Here is a 20,514-nt window from a genome sequence, read left to right on the forward strand (position 1 = left end):
AGCTAAACTTCTTTACAATTCTTTCAAATTCATCTACCACTCCTCTACAATAAACATGTCTATCAACCTTTTCACCAAATCTTCTACATTACTCAACTACCCATATATTAAACTCGCCAACCTTATACCAGATTTATCTACTAACCTCTACACAAAACTAATTTAGTTTCTCTTCCATAACTTTCAACAGCATTGCAAACAGTAACCAGTACTAGTCTTAAAAAACTACTAATTTTCATTATTTAATTACATGGAAGTGCTAAACCAAAATTGTACATGCCAAGGTTTAATCCTGGGAATAGTGAGGGTAGCTTCAATTACTTGGATCAAGAGTTCTTCATGAGCATCAATATATGTCTCTATGAGGCTTATGTATGACTAAACCTCAGATTCTGTCTTTCCACAAAAGTGAAATTTTTCTTTTATATATATATATATATATTATAATCAGAAAGAAGTGCTAAACCACAAGGGTTAATTTTTCTTTTAACATGCTGCCAGTCTCCCACTGAGGCTGGGTGACCTGAAAAAAAACTTTTCACCATCTTTTACACACACACTGACTTGCCAGAGGCAAGTTCCATACAAAAAATGGTGATAAAAAGTGCAAGAGCAGAGTAATATTTTGTGAAGGGATTCAGGGAAACCGGTTAGCCGGATTTGAGTCCTGGAAATGGGAAGTACAATACCTGCACTTTAAAGGAGAGGTTTGGGACATTGGCAGTTTGGAGGGACATCTAAATTGTATCCGAGCGCCTCTGCAAAGACAGTGATTATGTACAAGTGATGGTGAAAGTGTTGAATGATGAAAGTTTTTTTTCTTTCTTTTTGGGTCACCCTGCCTCGGTGGGAAACAGCCAACGCATTTAAAAAAAAAGAAAAAAAAAGTTCCAAAGTCCGTTAAATTAAGGTTCACCACTAAACTAGTATCAATCTTGAGTGCTTGGAGCCTTGAGATACGGGCATAAGAAAACAAGTGAAGAGTAATTTAATATATTTTCATTCTCTACTCATGTACAGCTGTGCTTGAAAAATAAAATCCTTATTTACACTACCCCTCAAGATTGCATCTCAAGCATAATTTTGTGTGAAAAACACAGAAGATATTATGCATAGTACTGTATGTAGCCGGTGATTTTCTCAAGAGCAACAGCCAAAGCATTAACTACTGCCTCATACCAGAGGCAAAAACTTAAGCATTAAAAAGAAATGGTGCAATGCATTTTTACTCAGAAATGTGAACAGGCACTTGGTGCTCTTTTTATAACTTTAGCACAGACACTTAAAAAAAAAAAGTTAAGCTGTGCCCTACTAATATCTGCTAGTACCATAAAAATTTCTTAGTTTGCAACTATGTTCTAACATTCATTATCATTACATATCAAAAATAATTATATTTGATGAACTACAACATTTTTATTATTCAAACAGTTTCTGGTCAAACTGAAAAATATTAAAAATTTACATCAGCATTCATAGCTGATTCATATAAGATATTTAAACAAAAAAATGGAGAATTCACTAAAATGGTTTTCATGGATAGTTAAATTCTATACAAGCAAAGTTTATAGTATTGACGAGGCACAGATTGAGAAGCAAGAATTTTACCGGTAGTTCACCTCAAAAGTATTTCTCAAAGTTTCTCAAAATTATATGTAAAATGGAAAATAGGGATAAACTGTATTATCAGAGGGTTTAATTTTTTAACATCCAAAGCATTAAGCTTATTAAGATCTCAACTTCATATATGTATTTGTTTCAGAATTTCATGATCCATAAAAACAATTTCTTACATATACAGAATAATTTCAAACACTAGTAGTTTTACTAGAAATATTAATCTCACTCAAGTGATGTACCAATAACAAAGGTTAGCTAAACTGTAGCTGAATTACATGTCTTACTATACTGCTGCCAATGAGCTACTGATAAGTTCATTCAAATTAATTTTCTACAATGGTAATTTTTTAAAATCAGGTAGATACACTAGCGGTGCTATTTAAATCAGAATTTAAAATATTACCACCAGGAGATTTAAAGTAAAAAGTTGTGTTTAACAAAAACATTTCACACAAACAGTGTCACCATCGTCAGTCCTGGTAACAGTCCAGAACAATAGTAAGTTTTGCCATTGGGTGCTCAAGCATTGGTGAATCAATATTAGGTAGTCTTACGAGTCACAGCTGAGCAATGCAGAAGACAATGCAGTAAATATGGCCAAGCAATTATAAAATTAGACGTGTACTTTAAAATAAAGGAATTTAGTGGGGTTTAAGTCCTTCCCCACCAAGTTAATCCATTTAAATAAAACCTTGAGTAAAACTGAGGGATATTATTTCTCCTGCTTCTACTTGGAAGTTTCTGAAGAAATTAAAAACTTGCAAAATAATTATCTTGTGGCACTAAAGCTTCTCACAATTTCTTGTATGTTTGTAAAACAACTGAGATGGCCTCATCAGAAACATTTCAAGCAGCAGTCCTGAACAAGTTTGCCCAATCTTCTATTATCCAAGCAATACTTATAACAATACATATTTTAAATACATTGAATGAACTTAAAAGTTATAGTGTATCAAGTTACTGCCTTTAAACAAAAACATAAGTTACATTAACACACACCGAAAATGGGCACATTAACAGATATTAACGTGACTTTTAACAAAATATGACATCAAAATGATCTAGTCTTGATCCTAATTCCCACACTTATCAGTTACCTTGCATGGGTAGACAACCTTAATACAGACTAATAGTGAAGTGTTCTTTAGATCTTTCTTTGAGATATTTATAGATTAATAATAAGTTAAAACTATGATTACAATTATATATATACATATATATCTTCTTTCTTCTTTCAACACACCGGCCGTATCCCACCGAGGCGGGGTGGCCCAAAAGGAAAAACGAAAGTTTCTCCTTTTACATTTAGTAATATATACAGGAGAAGAGGTTACTAGCCCCTTGCTCCCGGCATTTTAGTTGCCTCTTACAACACGCATGGCTTACGGAGGAAGAATTCTGTTCCACTTCCCCATGGAGATAAGAGGAAATAAACAAGAATAAGAACTAGAAAGAAAATAGAAGAAAACCCAGAGGGGTGTGTATATATGTGCTTGTACATGTATGTGTAGTGTGACCTAAGTGTAAGTAGAAGTAGCAAGACGTACCTGAAATCTTGCATGTTCATGAGACAGAAAAAAGGACACCAGCAATCCTACCATCATGTAAAACAATTACAGGCTTTCGTTTTACACTCACTTGGCAGGACGGTAGTACCTCCCAGGGCGGTTGCTGTCTACCAACCTACTACCTATATACATATATCTTTCTTTCTTTCTTTCAACACACCGGCCGTATCCCACCGAGGCGGGGTGGCCCAAAAGGAAAAACGAAAGTTTCTCCTTTTACATTTAGTAATATATACAGGAGAAGAGGTTACTAGCCCCTTGCTCCCGGCATTTTAGTCGCCTCTTACAACACGCATGGCTTACGGAGGAAGAATTCTGTTCCACTTCCCCATGGAGATAAGAGGAAATAAACAAGAATAAGAACTAGAAAGAAAATAGAAGAAAACCCAGAGGGGTGTGTATATATGTGCTTGTACATGTATGTGTAGTGGGACCTAAGTGTAAGTAGAAGTAGCAAGACGTACCTGAAAACTTGCATGTTCATGAGACAGAAAAAAGGACACCAGCAATCCTACCATCATGTAAAACAATTACAGGCTTTCGTTTTACACTCACTTGGCAGGACGGTAGTACCTCCCAGGGCGGTTGCTGTCTACCAACCTACTACCTATATACATATATATATATGTATATATATACACGAGCCTTTGGGGATAGCCTAGCATAAAAGGTAAGTGTGGTGCATACATGAAGTGTCACTTGAGGTTAGATCTTAGGTATAAGAGATGGGGTAAAACACACATGCAAGGCAAACTTTTGTGACAGTGTTTTGCTTTGTGAAAAGTTTCATCACAAATTAAAATGTTATAACATTCTCTGCATGTGTTACTCCATCTTTTTGACATCTCACCCTTGTAACCAGGTGCAAGAGAGCTGGCCAGAGTGCACTCTCCACTATGTGCAGAACTTATCACTACTGGCTCTGACCTTACACTACTTGGGCTTCTTACTCAGGATGCAACCAAAATTAAAAAACTAATAATCTAAATTTAGCCTCACAAAATATTTATTTTCTCAGGTTTCTCTCAGGTAAGGAACATATCTACAACAATAAACTGCATTGATATACTACTACTACTACTACTACTGTGAAGAAATACCAATGAAAGAAGAAACATTAATTAAGCCTTGTCACTTGGTAATAACCTACTTGGAAGGGTGTGAGACTGCTGCACTGTCTGATGTATTATTTACACTTCTCCACAGATATTACAATTTATACAGTTACTACACTCTTAACAGAACAAATATCTACAAAAATGGTTAATTACTAAAAATGTATTCCTACTGTGAACTTTATTAATTACTAAAAATTTTCATATTCGCTTTTCAATCGCAATAATGACTAATTCATTCAGCTTCCACCTGGCTTAAGAACCATCATTATTGTTTTTGGTGCTAAGTACTGTATGTTTCACTTAAAATTGTAACCCTCACCAATGCCAAACTGGCCAATCACAACTATCTTATAAGCATAAATATTTCTCTTAATTTAAGAAAATAGTTTGGTTATTTTTTAATTCTTGCCTGGAGACATAAAATTAAAAAATATTTCAATCTCTCTCAATGTTTTGTTCCATTTTAAACAAACCACTATATATCTAATCAAAGTAAAACCTTTTTAATTTATGATAACGAGAATAATAAAAACTGACAATTTCTTGAACTCTCAAGTTATATACAGTATATACATAAAACTTTATATAGAACACAGCTTTCATTTTATTATTAGCAAGACATTTTAAATTTATTATAAAATAAATAGCTGAACATATGCCTTTATATCTTTGTTGAGCTCAGAGTTTTTATACTCCCAGAGCTCAGCCTTGGGCCAGTTTATGCTACAATCAGATTTTGATCAGTATCTTGCTGAAAATCTTTAAGAGGTGATGTTATGAAAAACTTAGGATTAGTTTCAAATATTCTAAGGAATAATTATAGTAAATTAAAGAGGTTTTACAGCACACTTTAGAATTCCTATTGTGATTCCAGGTGACTAACATGTATTTCACAGAGCAAGAGAATCTTCCAGGAGCTGCTTCACCTCTCGCGTGTGGGTCTTCTTGTTGCCAGTAGCAGGTGATGCAGAAACAGGACGTCCAGCATACCTGAAGAATAATGGTGTCATGAACAGTTGTTCTGAGATAGCATGTAGGTTTATTACATTTTACTTTAATATTAATGCTCTGGGTAGCTGTTCTGGGGATTATCTTCCCCATGGCCCAGTTACTGAGCGAAGATGAAAATACAAAGAATGTAAGTTCTTTATCTCATATTTTTTTTTAATAATAAGACCTAGTGTCAAGTAAATAATAATAAGACCTAGTGTCGAGTAGTTTCACACAGCATTTATACCAATGCTTCAGATGATGCTTATTTAAGTCACTGTCACACTACTGACACATGCTTCCACTGTATGATCCACTAAACATTCCAAACAATAGTTTTCTGTAACCTTTTTTTTTTTCAACAGCTCTTGTGCCACATCAGCTCATGCTTCCTGCAATATGCACCTACAAGTGGAAAGTCTACTCTATTTCAATAAATGTCTTTCCAACAATATCCTTTTAATTAAAATGATAAAACTTTTTAAATTTCAACAATATATCACATTGCTTTCATATCTACAATAAGCTTTTTTACTTAAATATGCTGAAGAAGCCTTGAATTTTACAGTAATAATGAGGATCAAGAATAACAACCTGTCACGTAAATCATGCACTATCTTATAAAAAGGCTTTTCAATGATTCATCACTATATCCTTATCCTACCTTACTTCCAACTACATTTTCAATACCACAATATTTTGTAACTATTTTTAACACAATAGTCATCTCCCACCAAGGCAGGGTGACCCCAAAATAACAAAATACATTAACGATCGTTCATTCTATCACTGTCTTGCCAGAGAAGTGCCAACATTAGTTCAGATGACTTTGAACTGCAACGTTCCCATCTCCCCTTCAGAGTGAAGGCACTGCCTCCAGACTTTGTTACCCCTCCTCACCTTGCTTTCTTCCAGGTTCAGACTTTCTATGGCCCTTATCATTATGCTCTTGTCTATACTCACTTTTAACCCTTTCAGGGTCCGTCCCGTAGATCTACGGCTTTACGTTCAGGGTCCAAACCGTAGATCTACGCCATGAGCTCAGCTCACTCTGATAAACTGTGAGTGGTACATTTGGGCCTAGATATGAGAGAATACATCTATGTGGTATGTGTGCACCACATAAAACAGATCCTGCAGCACACTGTGTATAATGAGAGAAAAAAAAATGAAATCATGATTTTTCGATTAAAACAGCAACTTTGCAGTGTTTTTTCGTATGTTTTTTATAGTTGTATTTGCGATTTCTTGGTCTCATTTGATAGAATGGAAGACATATTACAGAAATAGAGATGATTTTGATTGGTTTTAGCACTGGAAATGGCTTGAAACTGAGCTCAAAGTAGCAGAAATGTTAAATTTTTGCCGATATTCAAGAGTAAACAAACGACCTCACACGTCTAATACACGTCAGCTGGTGGGTCTAATATACATTCACAAATATAGTGATGATATTTATACAATTATTACAGTATTGCATAACAGTAAATCTTCTATTTTTTGGTGTGAATAAAAATTCATTATGTGAATAAAAAATCAAAATGGAATTTATTTGTAAAGCCTCAAAACATAACTAATGAACAGAGGAAATGTTAGTTTAGTGCCAGGAATGCCTACATTGTTCATTCTGGACCCTATTTTGAAATTGGAATATTTTGAACTTTGTGTTAAATTGGCCAAATTAACAATTTCCGATCACTTTATTTTGTAGTTGAAACAGTTGACTTGGCGATTTCTTGTGCTCAATCGATAGAATAAAAGTAATACTAGTGAAATAGCTAAGAATTTGGTTGATTGGAATAATGTAATTGGCCTAAAATGGGAGTCAAAGTCGGCAAAATCGCCGATTCGTAAATATCGCTGACACATCAAAATTCGCGAGAGCATAATTTCGTCAATTTTCCACCAAATTTCATACTTTTTGTTTTATTACCTTCACAAAAAGATTCTCTACGATTTCATAAGAAAAAATAACAAATTTTTTTTTTGAAAATTCTTGGACACTGGTTCGTGACTCCAGATTTGGGCCTTGGACCCTGAAAGGGTTAACTGCCCTCTTTTACAAACTCTGCAAAACTCATCCAACAACCTGTGTAATTTGCATTCAGTATCCCCAGAGAGAACTATTTCATCAGCAAAGAGCAACTGGGATAACACCCACCTTGTATCAGATCCAACATCTTTCAATCTCACATTCCTTCCCAGCAGCCTTATGCTTACTTCTTCCACAACTCAATCTATAAAATAACCATGGTGACATCACACATCCCTATCTAAGTCCTATTTTACTGAGAATTAGACCTCCCTCCCTCCTACATACTCTAAGCTGAGCCTCACTCTACTTAAAAAACTTAACTGCTTTTAATAACCAATCTTCTATTCCACACAACTGCAATATCTGCCACATGGCTCCATTATCCACCTTATCATATGCCCTTTTGAACATTTTCACTACTTAGATCAATTTCAAGGTCCTTTTCATTGTGAAACCAATCAAAATCATCTCTATTTCTGTAATATGTCTTCCATTCTATCAAATGAGACCAAGAAAATGAGAATACAACCATAAATACTATACAAAAATACACCTCAAAGTCAGCATTTTAATCCAAAAACACGGTCAGAGTTTTTTTTTCCTCATTATGCACTGCATGCTGCAGGATTTTTCTTTATACTGTGCACATTGACCCATTGTCTCACATGTGGACCTACCAGCTTTCTCCCGCTTGATTTGAAGCTGCTAGAATTTTGGCATATTAATACATCAAAAACACTGGTTTGTAAGACATATTTATACGACATCGACAGTCAAAGGGTTAAAATCGTGCATTTTGCCTGATAAGCAAGCATTATAAGGCTGTAAATTCCTGTGATGGGATTATGCAGAGTTATTAGCATACAGCTATGACCACACCTTGCCAAGTGCCAAGCATATATTTTTATAATAAAGCTTATAAAGCAGGCTCCAAATTTTATTTTATTTCTACTAGTATATTATTTAAATACAGGTGGGCCCCGATTATACAGCAGGTTAGGTTCCGAGCTACTGCTGTAAAGCAAAAATAGCAGTAAAGTGAAATAGCCTTTTTTTTCACTTTCAAATTCATATAAAAGCCTGATAACATATTTACACAGAGCTAAGCCTAAAAAAATGCACATACAGTACAGTACACATTACTTACCTTAAAATATTTTCGTCCTTAGCTTATGGCAAGTGGTGAATATATTTATTGTTGGAAGTCTGAATAAATGAAGCATGGGTATGATTAAAAACCCCTGCATTAGCAAAACACTGTAAAGCAAAGTGCAGTAAACTGTTAATAACTGTCAATATGACAGTTATTAACATAGTTTTATAATAAATACAGTACATATAACCACTGTATATTTCCAAGCTATAATTAAATTACTGTACAGAGATAAACTGCATTATCTAGCATGGTTAGAGCACACTACTATTACAGAATTTCTACAACAAACTATTAAACTGCTCTAGAAAATCCAGGTCTGCTGTAGTTGACTTCTGACCTTCTCATTCTCAAGGGAATACAAGTAATCTCTTGCATTATATGAAAGTTTTAATACAAGGAAAGAGGATTTAAAGTTACAGCTGCAAAATTCATGTATAGCATAAGAAAAATTAGAAAAATGAAACACAAATATGGGAGCTCAATCTCCAATTCGTGTGGCAGAAAACTAGGAAAGAGTATTTGGGTTATTTATCAAAAATACTTGGTTAATTGAGATTACTATAAAGTTCAGTATTTATAAAAATGCCTCAACCCCTTGCTAGTCATCCAGTTCCATAAAGGAGAGGGAAGCTGCTGGCAGAAAAAAGAAATGTGATAGGGATGCTCAGTGAAGAAGTCGAAAAGGAGCTTTCATAGGAGATTGGCAGTACAAATAGTGACAATGATGATCCCGTGCATCAGAAATCTTCCCTATGAGGATAGACTGAGGGTCCTGAATCTGCACTCTCTCGAAAGGCGTAGAATTAGGGGGGATATGATCGAGGCGTATAAATGGAAAACAGGAATAAATAAAGGGGATATAAATAGCGAGCTGAAAATTTCCAGCCAAGAGAGGACTCGCAGCGATGGTTTCAAGTAGGAATAATTCAGATTCAGGAACGATATAGGAAAGCACTGATTTGGTAACAGAGTTGTGGACGAGTGGAACAAACTCCCGAGTACAGTTATCGAGGCTTAAACGTTGTGTAGTTTTAAAAATAGGTTAGATAAATACACGAGTGGGTGCAAGTTGGACCTGACTAGCTTGCGCTGCTGGGTCTGGTGCCGTGCTCGTTTTTTGAGTGGAGGTGACCAGACTGGGTGGGTCATTGGGCTAATCCAGGGGGGGAAGGACATGGACCTGCTCCACATGGGTCAGTAGGCCTGTTGCAGTGTTCTTATGTAAATATATCATAGGAAAGTCAGATCTTGAAAAAAATTCTACTTCTCCCACATTTCAAAAACCTGAGAGTAAGTGTTTTAAACCATGCACTGCCCTGGAGAACACTGATAATAAAAGACCCATAAATATAATTATAAACACCACAATGGCTACTGACAAAAGCAATGGGGCTATTGCATGCTTACACTAAAAAACAGTGTGAGGGAGGACTGAAAACTCATAAAAATGAGAAAACAGAAGGAACAAAACAAAAAACAAAAGGAATTAACCCTTTTACTGTCGAGATCCCTGCTCACAAACTTGCTCTCAGTGTTGAAGAATTTAGAAAAAATTATTTTTTCTCATGAAATAATAGAGAATCTTTACCCGATGGTAATGACACCAAAAGTATGAAATTTGATTGAAAACTTACGGAATTACGCTCTCGTGAAGTTAGTGATCTCAGCGATATTTATGCACTGGCGATTTTGCCCACTTTGAGCCCTATTTTTGGCCAATTCCATTGTTCCATTCAACCAAACTCATAGCTATTTCTTTAGAACTCCACTTGTTCTATCGATTGAGTACAAGATACTAGCCACTTATCAATTTCAACTACCCAATAAAGTGGTCAGAAATTGGCAATTTGGCCAATTTCATGCAAATTAAAAAAGATGCCAATTCCAAAATAGGGTCCAGAATGAACAATGCAGACATCCCTGGCACTAAAATAACAATTTCTCTGTTCATCAGTCACATCTCCAGGCCTCTTATATTACTCTTGCTTTCTATTTGGAATTTTTATTCACACAAAAAATAGAAGATTTACTGTTATGCAGCCTACTGCATTATTGTAATAATTGTATAAATAATGTCAACCCATACGTGACTGCATATCAGAATGGCTAGTTGGACACTTACTGGACAATGATATCATTTGTTTACTCTTGAACACTGGCAAAAATTAAACATTTCCGCTACTCGGAGCTCAATTTCAAGGTCCTTTTCATCGTGAAACCAATCAAAATCATCTCTATTTCTGTAATGTGTCTTCCATTCTACGAAATGAGACCAAGAAAACGAAAATACAACCATGAATACTATACGAAAATATACCTCAAAGTCAGAGTTTTATCCCAAAAACACAGTCAGAGGTTTCTTTTTCTCATTATGCACTGCGTACTGCAGGATTTTTTTTATAATGCGCACACTGACCACACAGACCCATTCTCTCACATGTGGGCCTACCAGCTTTCTCCCGCTTGATCTGAAGCCGCTAGAATTTTGGAGTATAAATACGTCAAAAACACTGGCTCGTCAAAGGGTTAATAAAAAACAGTGGGAAAAATACAGTAAAGAATTTTAGTGAAAGAACAAGTTGACCTGTAGTGCTTAGTGGCAAAACAGAAGTGTAAGAGACAGAAAAATGAGAGAAAGCAGAGTAAGACAAAAGTGTGAGACAGAAGAAGGTGAGAGAGAGGGGGAGGGGGGTTAGGACACCCCCACAACCTCTCCATTCATGGCAACCAATGGCAACCAGCTTACTAAATGAACTCTAGCAAACAAACGAGAACCAATCAAAACCGTCATCTCACCAATGATCTTTGGCCAAATTCATTAAAAATTTTAAAATACAAATCTTAAGCAATAATTACTAGCATGTGATTGAAGGCCATTTTCAGCATCAGTCTTGGTACGTGCAACTTGTGTGCCACCTTATCTTATAACATTTCAAAAGTATTTCAGAAAAAAGTTGAACAGTGCTGGAGGCAAGCATGAAATCCCTTACCCAGGAGTGACTTTAGCTGAGAACACCAGCATTAAGTAATCAACTGTGAGTCAGTGCTCACCTCAACACTCTGGTATCAGAAGCTACTGGAGTATCGCTTTTAGATGGGACGGAGACTTCTGTTTGGCTCGAGGTTGGGAAGAGCCAAGGGAACCAATATTCATACCAAGACTGAGACTCGAGGCCCTCTGAGTCTTTCTCGACCTTGTCACATTTGCTACAGAAGAGCAGTGGTAAATAGTTAGTTAAACTAAAGTCTAGGTACAGATTCCAAAGTTTTGGTTGTGGTAAATGATCATCTTCAATAGAACTGTTAAGAAACCCTATGATAATCGACCATACCCCAAGAAAAACTTCAGAAGTATCCTCAGAAGATACAGAACATACCCTATTCTAGCTTATGATAAACATGCTGTTAGCTTCTAATTATCAAATGCACAAATATGCATCCTGTCTCAGTCACACTCATGCTCATTATAAAGTTATCTCAGCAGTAATCATTAAAACATTATAGAAAATTATTATACAAAATACTCAACATACTGAGTGATGTTGTGCACTACATTATACAGTATACAAACAATATATACCATCATCTGAACTCCCCCAGGGTCAAAACTTCTTTTTAAGAATTGAACATCTGTTATAAAGACAGTACTGCACTTGAGAAAAAAAAATGTACTTACCACTCAATGAAGCAGAGTACATATATGTCCTCTTCCAAAAATTAACACACAGGTTACCCTCATTTTATGAAATAATGCATTCCAGGCCCATGAAGCGAATTCCGATAAAGCAAACTCATTATAACAAAGCAGTGGTAATCATCCCAAGACTTTCTTCGACTAATGGTTACCTAAAAATATGAGCTTACCCCACATGCACCCTATGATTTCTGTACATACAACAAAGAAAATAAGACAAAAACAGTGAAATAAATAATAAACAATCCCTATACCATGTAATATCCCCCCCAAAAATCCACATTTCTATATTTTTACCCCCTCCCCCCCAAAAAAAAAAAAAAATTAGCATTATCAGATAGGTAAATAACAGTGATCTACTTTTGACCTGGCCAAGGAAAATTGAAAACCAACTATAAAATTTCATTTAAAATATACCCAAATCTGTTTTCTTTCCATTCTTGGGCTGTGTAGGTACCAATTTTATACATGCAAATAAGGCAGTGTTTTATGTGACAGTGTACAAATGCCTTTTCTGATTGATTACAATCTTCCAGCACAGGTATATTCTACTTAGAAAAATGAAACCGGCTTGTTACTGGAGCGTGTAGGTGCCAATTTTTCCATGAAAATTGTAAAGGACTTATTTCTGACATAAACCAAGAATATTAAATCAGTTCAGCATCAAACTTTGTGCTGGTGCATTTTCCACAAAGGAAAATTCAGAGTTAGTCAGTAGTTTAACTCTTTGAGGGTCCATGCCATAGATCTATGGCTTTACGTTGAGGGTCCAAACCGTAGAGCTACATCATTAGCTCAGCTCAGCTCACTCTGATAAGCTGTGAGCGGTAAATTTCAGCCTAGATATGAGAGAATACATCTATGTGGTATGTGTGCATCACATAAAACAAATCCTGCAGCACACAGTGCTATTTTCGTATGCTTTTTATAGTTGTATTTGCAATTTCTTGGTCTCATTTGATAGAATGGAAGACATATTACAGAAATAGAGATGATTTTGATTGGTTTTAGTACTGGAAATGGCTCGAAACTGAGCTCAAAGTAGCAGAAATGTTAAATTTTTGCCGATGTTCAAAAGTAAACAAATGACATCACACGTCTAATACACGCCTGCTGGTGGGTCTAATATACGCTCACAAATGTGCTGATATTATTTATACAATTATTACAATATTGCATAACAGTAAACCTTCTATTTTATGGTTTGAAAAAATTTACTATGTGAATAAAAAATCAAAATGGAATTCATTAGAAAAGCCTGAAAACGTAACTAATTTTTTTTATTTTTTTATTATCACACTGGCCGATTCCCACCAAGGCAGGGTGGCCCGAAAAAGAAAAACTTTCACCATCATTCACTCCATCACTGTCTTGCCAGAAGGGTGCTTTACACTAGTTTTTAAACTGCAACATTAACACCCCTCCTTCAGAGTGCAGGCACTGTACTTCCCATCTCCAGGACTCAAGTCCGGCCTGCCGGTTTCCCTGAACCCCTTCATAAATGTTACTTTGCTCACACTCCAACAGCACGTCAAGTATTAAAAACCATTTGTCTCCATTCACTCCTATCAAACACGCTCATGCATACCTGCTGGAAGTCCAAGCCCCTCGCACACAAAACCTCCTTTACCCCCTCTCTCCAACCTTTCCTAGGCCGACCCCTACCCCGCCTTCCTTCCACTACAGACTGATACACTCTTGAAGTCATTCTGTTTCGCTCCATTCTCTCTACATGTCCGAACCACCTCAACAACCCTTCCTCAGCCCTCTGGACAACAGTTTTGGTAATCCCGCACCTCCTCCTAACTTCCAAACTACGAATTCTCTGCATTATATTCACACCACACATTGCCCTCAGACATGACTAATGATGTAACTAATGAACAGAGGAAATGTTAGTTTAGTGCCAGGAAAGCCTGCATTGTTTATTCTGGACCCTATTTTGAAACTGGAGTATTTTGAACTTTGCATTAAATTGGCCAAATTACCAATTTCCAATCACTTTATTTTGTAGTTGAAACAGTTGAATTGGCAAATTCTTGTGCTCAATCGATAGAACAGAAGTAACACTAGTGAAATAGCTAAGAATTTGGTCGATTGGAATAATGTAATTGACCTAAAATGGGAGTCAAAGTCTGCAAAATCGACGATGCGCAAATATTGCTGACACATCAAAATTTGTGAGAGCATAATTTCGTCAATTTTCCATCAAATTTTGTACTTTTTGTTTTATTGCCTTCAGAAAAAATCTTTACCATTTCATAAGAAAAAATAACAAAATTATTTTTTGAAAAATCTTGGACACTGGTGCACACTTTGAAATTTGGCCTCTGGACCCTGAAAGGGTTAAGTCCTAATTTTCCATTTTCTTATACAAATCAAGACACTGATGTCCATATGATAAATGGAGAATACTCCTACTAATTGGTTTCAAACCTTCAATGTTTCTGAGTCCTTTGAGGATGTTGTGCTACAAATGCTTACTTCTTCACCAAAAACCCACACTTAGGAGAGGAATTTAAGGATAACATTTCAGTCCATCCTGGATCATTGTCAGATTGTTTGACTTCTTCAGAATTTAGAGCTAAAGCTCCTGGTCCTCTTCAAACTAGTGTTACTATTATATTCAAAGGAGGAATGGGAAGCCAACAGGTCTGATCCAAGGCAAGGCAAGATCGATTCAAGGTATTGATCTCCAGCTGATGAACCTCTTGGAAGGATTTTACTATAGCTCCTGGGTCTCTTCCAGAAGTCTAGACACAGCTCCTCTGCCTCTTGAGGGTTTGAAGGCTCAACTCCCATGTTTCTTACATGGGTTGAGATAAAGGGGGCTACAGTTGAGGGATATTGGGATTATTTTATTTTTTTTTATTTTTTTTTTATTATCACACCGGCCGATTCCCACCAAGGCAGGGTGGCCCGAAAAAGAAAAACTTTCACCATCATTCACTCCATCACTGTCTTGCCAGAAGGGTGCTTTACACTACAGTTTTTAAACTGCAACATTAACACCCCTCCTTCAGAGTGCAGGCACTGTACTTCCCATCTCCAGGACTCAAGTCCGGCCTGCCGGTTTCCCTGAATCCCTTCATAAATGTTACTTTGCTCACACTCCAACAGCACGTCAAGTATTAAAAACCATTTGTCTCCATTCACTCCTATCAAACACGCTCACGCATGCCTGCTGGAAGTCCAAGCCCCTCGCACACAAAACCTCCTTTACCCCCTCCCTCCAACCCTTCCTAGGCCGACCCCTACCCCGCCTTCCTTCCACTACAGACTGATACACTCTTGAAGTCATTCTGTTTCGCTCCATTCTCTCTACATGTCCGAACCACCTCAACAACCCTTCCTCAGCCCTCTGGACAACAGTTTTGGTAATCCCGCACCTCCTCCTAACTTCCAAACTACGAATTCTCTGCATTATATTCACACCACACATTGCCCTCAGACATGACATCTCCACTGCCTCCAGCCTTCTCCTCGCTGCAACATTCATCACCCACGCTTCACACCCATATAAGAGCGTTGGTAAAACTATACTCTCATACATTCCCCTCTTTGCCTCCAAGGACAAAGTTCTTTGTCTCCACAGACTCCTAAGTGCACCACTCACTCTTTTTCCCTCATCAATTCTATGATTCACCTCATCTTTCATAGACCCATCCGCTGACACGTCCACTCCCAAATATCTGAATACGTTCACCTCCTCCATACTCTCTCCCTCCAATCTGATATTCAATCTTTCATCACCTAATCTTTTTGTTATCCTCATAACCTTACTCTTTCCTGTATTCACCTTTAATTTTCTTCTTTTGCACACCCTACCAAATTCATCCACCAATCTCTGCAACTTCTCTTCAGAATCTCCCAAGAGCACAGTGTCATCAGCAAAGAGCAGCTGTGACAACTCCCACTTTGTGTGTGATTCTTTATCTTTTAACTCCACGCCTCTTGCCAAGACCCTCGCATTTACTTCTCTTACAACCCCATCTATAAATATATTAAACAACCACGGTGACATCACACATCCTTGTCTAAGGCCTACTTTTACTGGGAAAAAATTTCCCTCTTTCCTACATACTCTAACTTGAGCCTCACTATCCTCGTAAAAACTCTTCACTGCTTTCAGTAACCTACCTCCTACACCATACACTTGCAACATCTGCCACATTGCCCCCCTATCCACCCTGTCATACGCCTTTTCCAAATCCATAAATGCCACAAAGACCTCTTTAGCCTTATCTAAATACTGTTCACTTATATGTTTCACTGTAAACACCTGGTCCACACACCCCCTACCTTTCCTAAAGCCTCCTTGTTCATCTGCTATCCTATTCTCCGTCTTACTCTTAATTCTTTCAATTATAACTCTACCATACACTTTACCAGGTACACTCAACAGACTTATCCCCCTATAATTTTTGCACTCTCTTTTATCCCCTTTGCCTTTATACAAAGGAACTATGCATGCTCTCTGCCAATCCCTAGGTACCTTACCCTCTTCCATACATTTATTAAACAATTGCACCAACCACTCCAAAACTATATCCCCACCTGCTTTTAACATTTCTATCTTTATCCCATCAATCCCGGCTGCCTTACCCCCTTTCATTTTACCTACTGCCTCACGAACTTCCCCCACACTCACAACTGGCTCTTCCTCACTCCTACAAGATGTTATTCCTCCTTGCCCTATACACGAAATCACAGCTTCCCTATCTTCATCAACATTTAACAATTCCTCAAAATATTCCCTCCATCTTCCCAATACCTCTAACTCTCCATTTAATAACTCTCCTCTCCTATTTTTAACTGACAAATCCATTTGTTCTCTAGGCTTTCTTAACTTGTTAATCTCACTCCAAAACTTTTTCTTATTTTCAACAAAATTTGTTGATAACATCTCACCCACTCTCTCATTTGCTCTCTTTTTACATTGCTTCACCACTCTCTTAACCTCTCTCTTTTTCTCCATATACTCTTCCCTCCTTGCATCACTTCTACTTTGTAAAAACTTCTCATATGCTAACTTTTTCTCCCTTACTACTCTCTTTACATCATCATTCCACCAATCGCTCCTCTTCCCTCCTGCACCCACTTTCCTGTAACCACAAACTTCTGCTGAACACTCTAACACTACATTTTTAAACCTACCCCATACCTCTTCGACCCCATTGCCTATGCTCTCATTAGCCCATCTATCCTCCAATAGCTGTTTATATCTTACCCTAACTGCCTCCTCTTTTAGTTTATAAACCTTCACCTCTCTCTTCCCTGATGCTTCTATTCTCCTTGTATCCCATCTACCTTTTACTCTCAGTGTAGCTACAACTAGAAAGTGATCTGATATATCTGTGGCCCCTCTATAAACATGTACATCCTGAAGTCTACTCAACAGTCTTTTATCTACCAATACATAATCCAACAAACTACTGTCATTTCGCCCTACATCATATCGTGTATACTTATTTATCCTCTTTTTCTTAAAATATGTATTACCTATAACTAAACCCCTTTCTATACAAAGTTCAATCAAAGGGCTCCCATTATCATTTACACCTGGCACCCCAAACTTACCTACCACACCCTCTCTAAAAGTTTCTCCTACTTTAGCATTCAAGTCCCCTACCACAATTACTCTCTCACTTGGTTCAAAGGCTCCTATACATTCACTTAACATCTCCCAAAATCTCTCTCTCTCCTCTGCATTCCTCTCTTCTCCAGGTGCATACACGCTTATTATGACCCACTTCTCGCATCCAACCTTTACTTTAATCCACATAATTCTTGAATTTACACATTCATATTCTCTTTTCTCCTTCCATAACTGATCATTTAACATTACTGCTACCCCTTCCTTTGCTCTAACTCTCTCAGATACTCCAGATTTAATCCCATTTATTTCCCCCCACTGAAACTCTCCTACCCCCTTCAGCTTTGTTTCGCTTAGGGCCAGGACATCCAACTTCTTTTCATTCATAACATCAGCAATCATCTGTTTCTTGTCATCCGCACTACATCCACGCACATTTAAGCAACCCAGTTTTATAAAGTTTTTCTTCTTCTCTTTTTTAGTAATTGTATACAGGAGAAGGGGTTACTAGCCCATTGCTCCCGGCATTTTAGTCGCCTCATACGACACGCATGGCTTACGGAGGAAAGATTCTTTTCCACTTCCCCATGGACAATAGAAGAAATAAAAAAGAACAAGAGCTATTTAGAAAAAGGAGAAAAACCTAGATGTATGTATATATATATATGCATGTGCGTGTCTGTGAAGTGTGACCAAAGTGTAAGTAGGAGTAGCAAGATATCCCTGTTATCTTAGCGTGTTTATGAGACAGAAAAAGAAACCAGCAATCCTACCATCATGCAAAACAATTACAGGTTTTTGTTTCACAGTCATCTGGCAGGACGGTATCTTTCCCTTTATGAAATGAGCCTATTTTTCTTTTTTATCACACTAGCTGTTCACCAAGGTAGGCGACACAATGAAAAAAATACTCGTTATCTTGAAGAGCACGGCCATCTCCAGACCTCAAGTCCAACTAATATCAATGAATCCCATACCTGTGTGTGACATACCCTAACAGATACTATCTTCCTCCTCCAACAGCCCATCAAATAAATAAATAAATAAATAAAATAAATAAAAAAAAAAAACTAGTCTTAACTGATATCAATTTAATACAAAAGAATGCAAGTGACAGAAAAACAATAACTAATATACAACCAACTGAAATTACAACACATTTAAAAATTTGTTTAAATGGTCTGGCATTTTAGAATTACTAGTTCAGAAATAAAATAATTTTTATTAATGTATGAACCTTAATCAAAAGCGTAATACAGTAATTCCCCAGTATCCACTGGGGATGCGTTCCAAGACCTACCGTGGATACCTGAAACCATGGGTAGTAGTGAACCCTACATACTGAGTGCACTCTTTCACTAATGGGAAGCATTTCACAGCTTCTCTTAGGCTTTGTAGAACTGCCAGCATTACAACTTTTGTGCTTTGGGACCATTACTAAGTAAAATAAAGGGTTACTTTTGGGCCACAGTAAACCGTGAATAACTGAAACCACGGACACCAAATCCATAGATATGGGGGATCCTATTGTACTAAAATGGTATACTTAATCAAATTTTGTGTTACTCCATAAGACGAAAACTTCTGCCAACATACTTATGCTTCAATGAACACTGCAATCATGAAAAATATATTTTATTACTTACGAAATATGTCTTTCGTGATTAAGCGCAGTAGCTATGCGTGGCTGAATGTATGACCATGAACCCATGTTTTTGTGCTCTTCTTGTGACCATACCAAATCAGCATCTGGATACTTATCACATTCCTGCTTTACCAAATCATATGGGAATGGAGCAATCTGAAAAAAACATGAACAAGATTTTAGTAAAAAGTAATTTAATCAATAACATATCTGAGTTATTGCCAATGAATAATGCTATATCAGTGAATGCTCAAACACAATTCTATCCACAGTCTGACACAAAACATCCAGAGAAGTTATATGAAAAAATAAAAAATGAATTGGGTTTATTTGTATCTTTAGATGAAGGCACAGATTCCAGAAATTTCTAAGTACTTTTATAAGTCATATTGTTTTAACATTTGGTTTGAGACAACTGAAAAATATGTACATAGGTACATATGCGTGAGTGTGCATGTGCACGCATGTGTGTTAGTTATCATTTTGTCCTAGGCACATGTCAATTAAACACGAGGCCTATTGTATGTGTGCGCGCACACATGCGTGTGTGTACGTGTGTGTGTACGTGTGTGTGTACGTGTGTGTGTACGTGTGTGTGTACGTGTGTGTGTACGTGTGTGTACGTGTGTGTACGTGTGTGTACGTGTGTGTACGTGTGTGTACGTGTGTGTGTGTACGTGTGTGTGTGCGTGTGTGTACGTGTGTGTGTACGTGTGTGTGTGTACGTGTGTGTGTATGTGTGTACGTGTGTGTACGTGTGTGTACGTGTGTGTGTACGTGTGTGTGTGTACGTGTGTGTACGTGTGTGTACGTGTGTGTGTACGTGTGTGTACGTGTGTATGTACGTGTGTGTGTGTACGTGTGTGTACGTGTGTGTACGTGTGTGTACGTGTGTGTGTACGTGTGTGTGTACGTGTGTGTAAGTTTGTGTTTAAGTGTGTGTGTGTACGTGTATATGTGTACGTGTGTGTACGTGTGTGTGTGTGTGTGTGTGTGTGTGTACGTGTGTGTGTGTACGTGTGTGTGTACGTGTGTACGTGTGTGTGTACGTGTGTGTGTACGTGTGTGTGTACGTGTGTGTATGTGTGTGTG

General features: G+C 37.2%; 1 protein-coding gene across 10 annotated transcripts in view; it reads right to left on the reverse strand.

The window, feature by feature from the left end:
- Positions 1–979: 979 nt before the first annotated feature.
- Ogdh (oxoglutarate dehydrogenase Nc73EF) overlaps positions 980–20,514 on the reverse strand; it is a 100,861-nt gene continuing 81,326 nt past the window's right edge. For 7 of the 10 annotated variants that reach the window (XM_070091858.1, XM_053795295.2, XM_053795287.2 and 4 more), the window contains 3 exons: positions 19,424–19,578; positions 11,539–11,694; positions 980–5,296 (listed from right to left, as the gene is read on the reverse strand). In XM_070091858.1, the coding sequence (XP_069947959.1) occupies positions 5,197–5,296; positions 11,539–11,694; positions 19,424–19,578 (411 nt within the window). In that variant the 3' untranslated portion in view covers positions 980–5,196. The remainder of the gene's footprint in view (positions 5,297–11,538; positions 11,695–19,423; positions 19,579–20,514) is intronic. The other 3 variants (XM_053795333.2, XM_053795313.2, XM_053795304.2) reach the window with 1 other exon arrangement.

Source organism: Cherax quadricarinatus, chromosome 37 (genome assembly GCF_038502225.1).
Source record: "Cherax quadricarinatus isolate ZL_2023a chromosome 37, ASM3850222v1, whole genome shotgun sequence".
NCBI classification, from domain to species: domain Eukaryota; kingdom Metazoa; phylum Arthropoda; class Malacostraca; order Decapoda; family Parastacidae; genus Cherax; species Cherax quadricarinatus.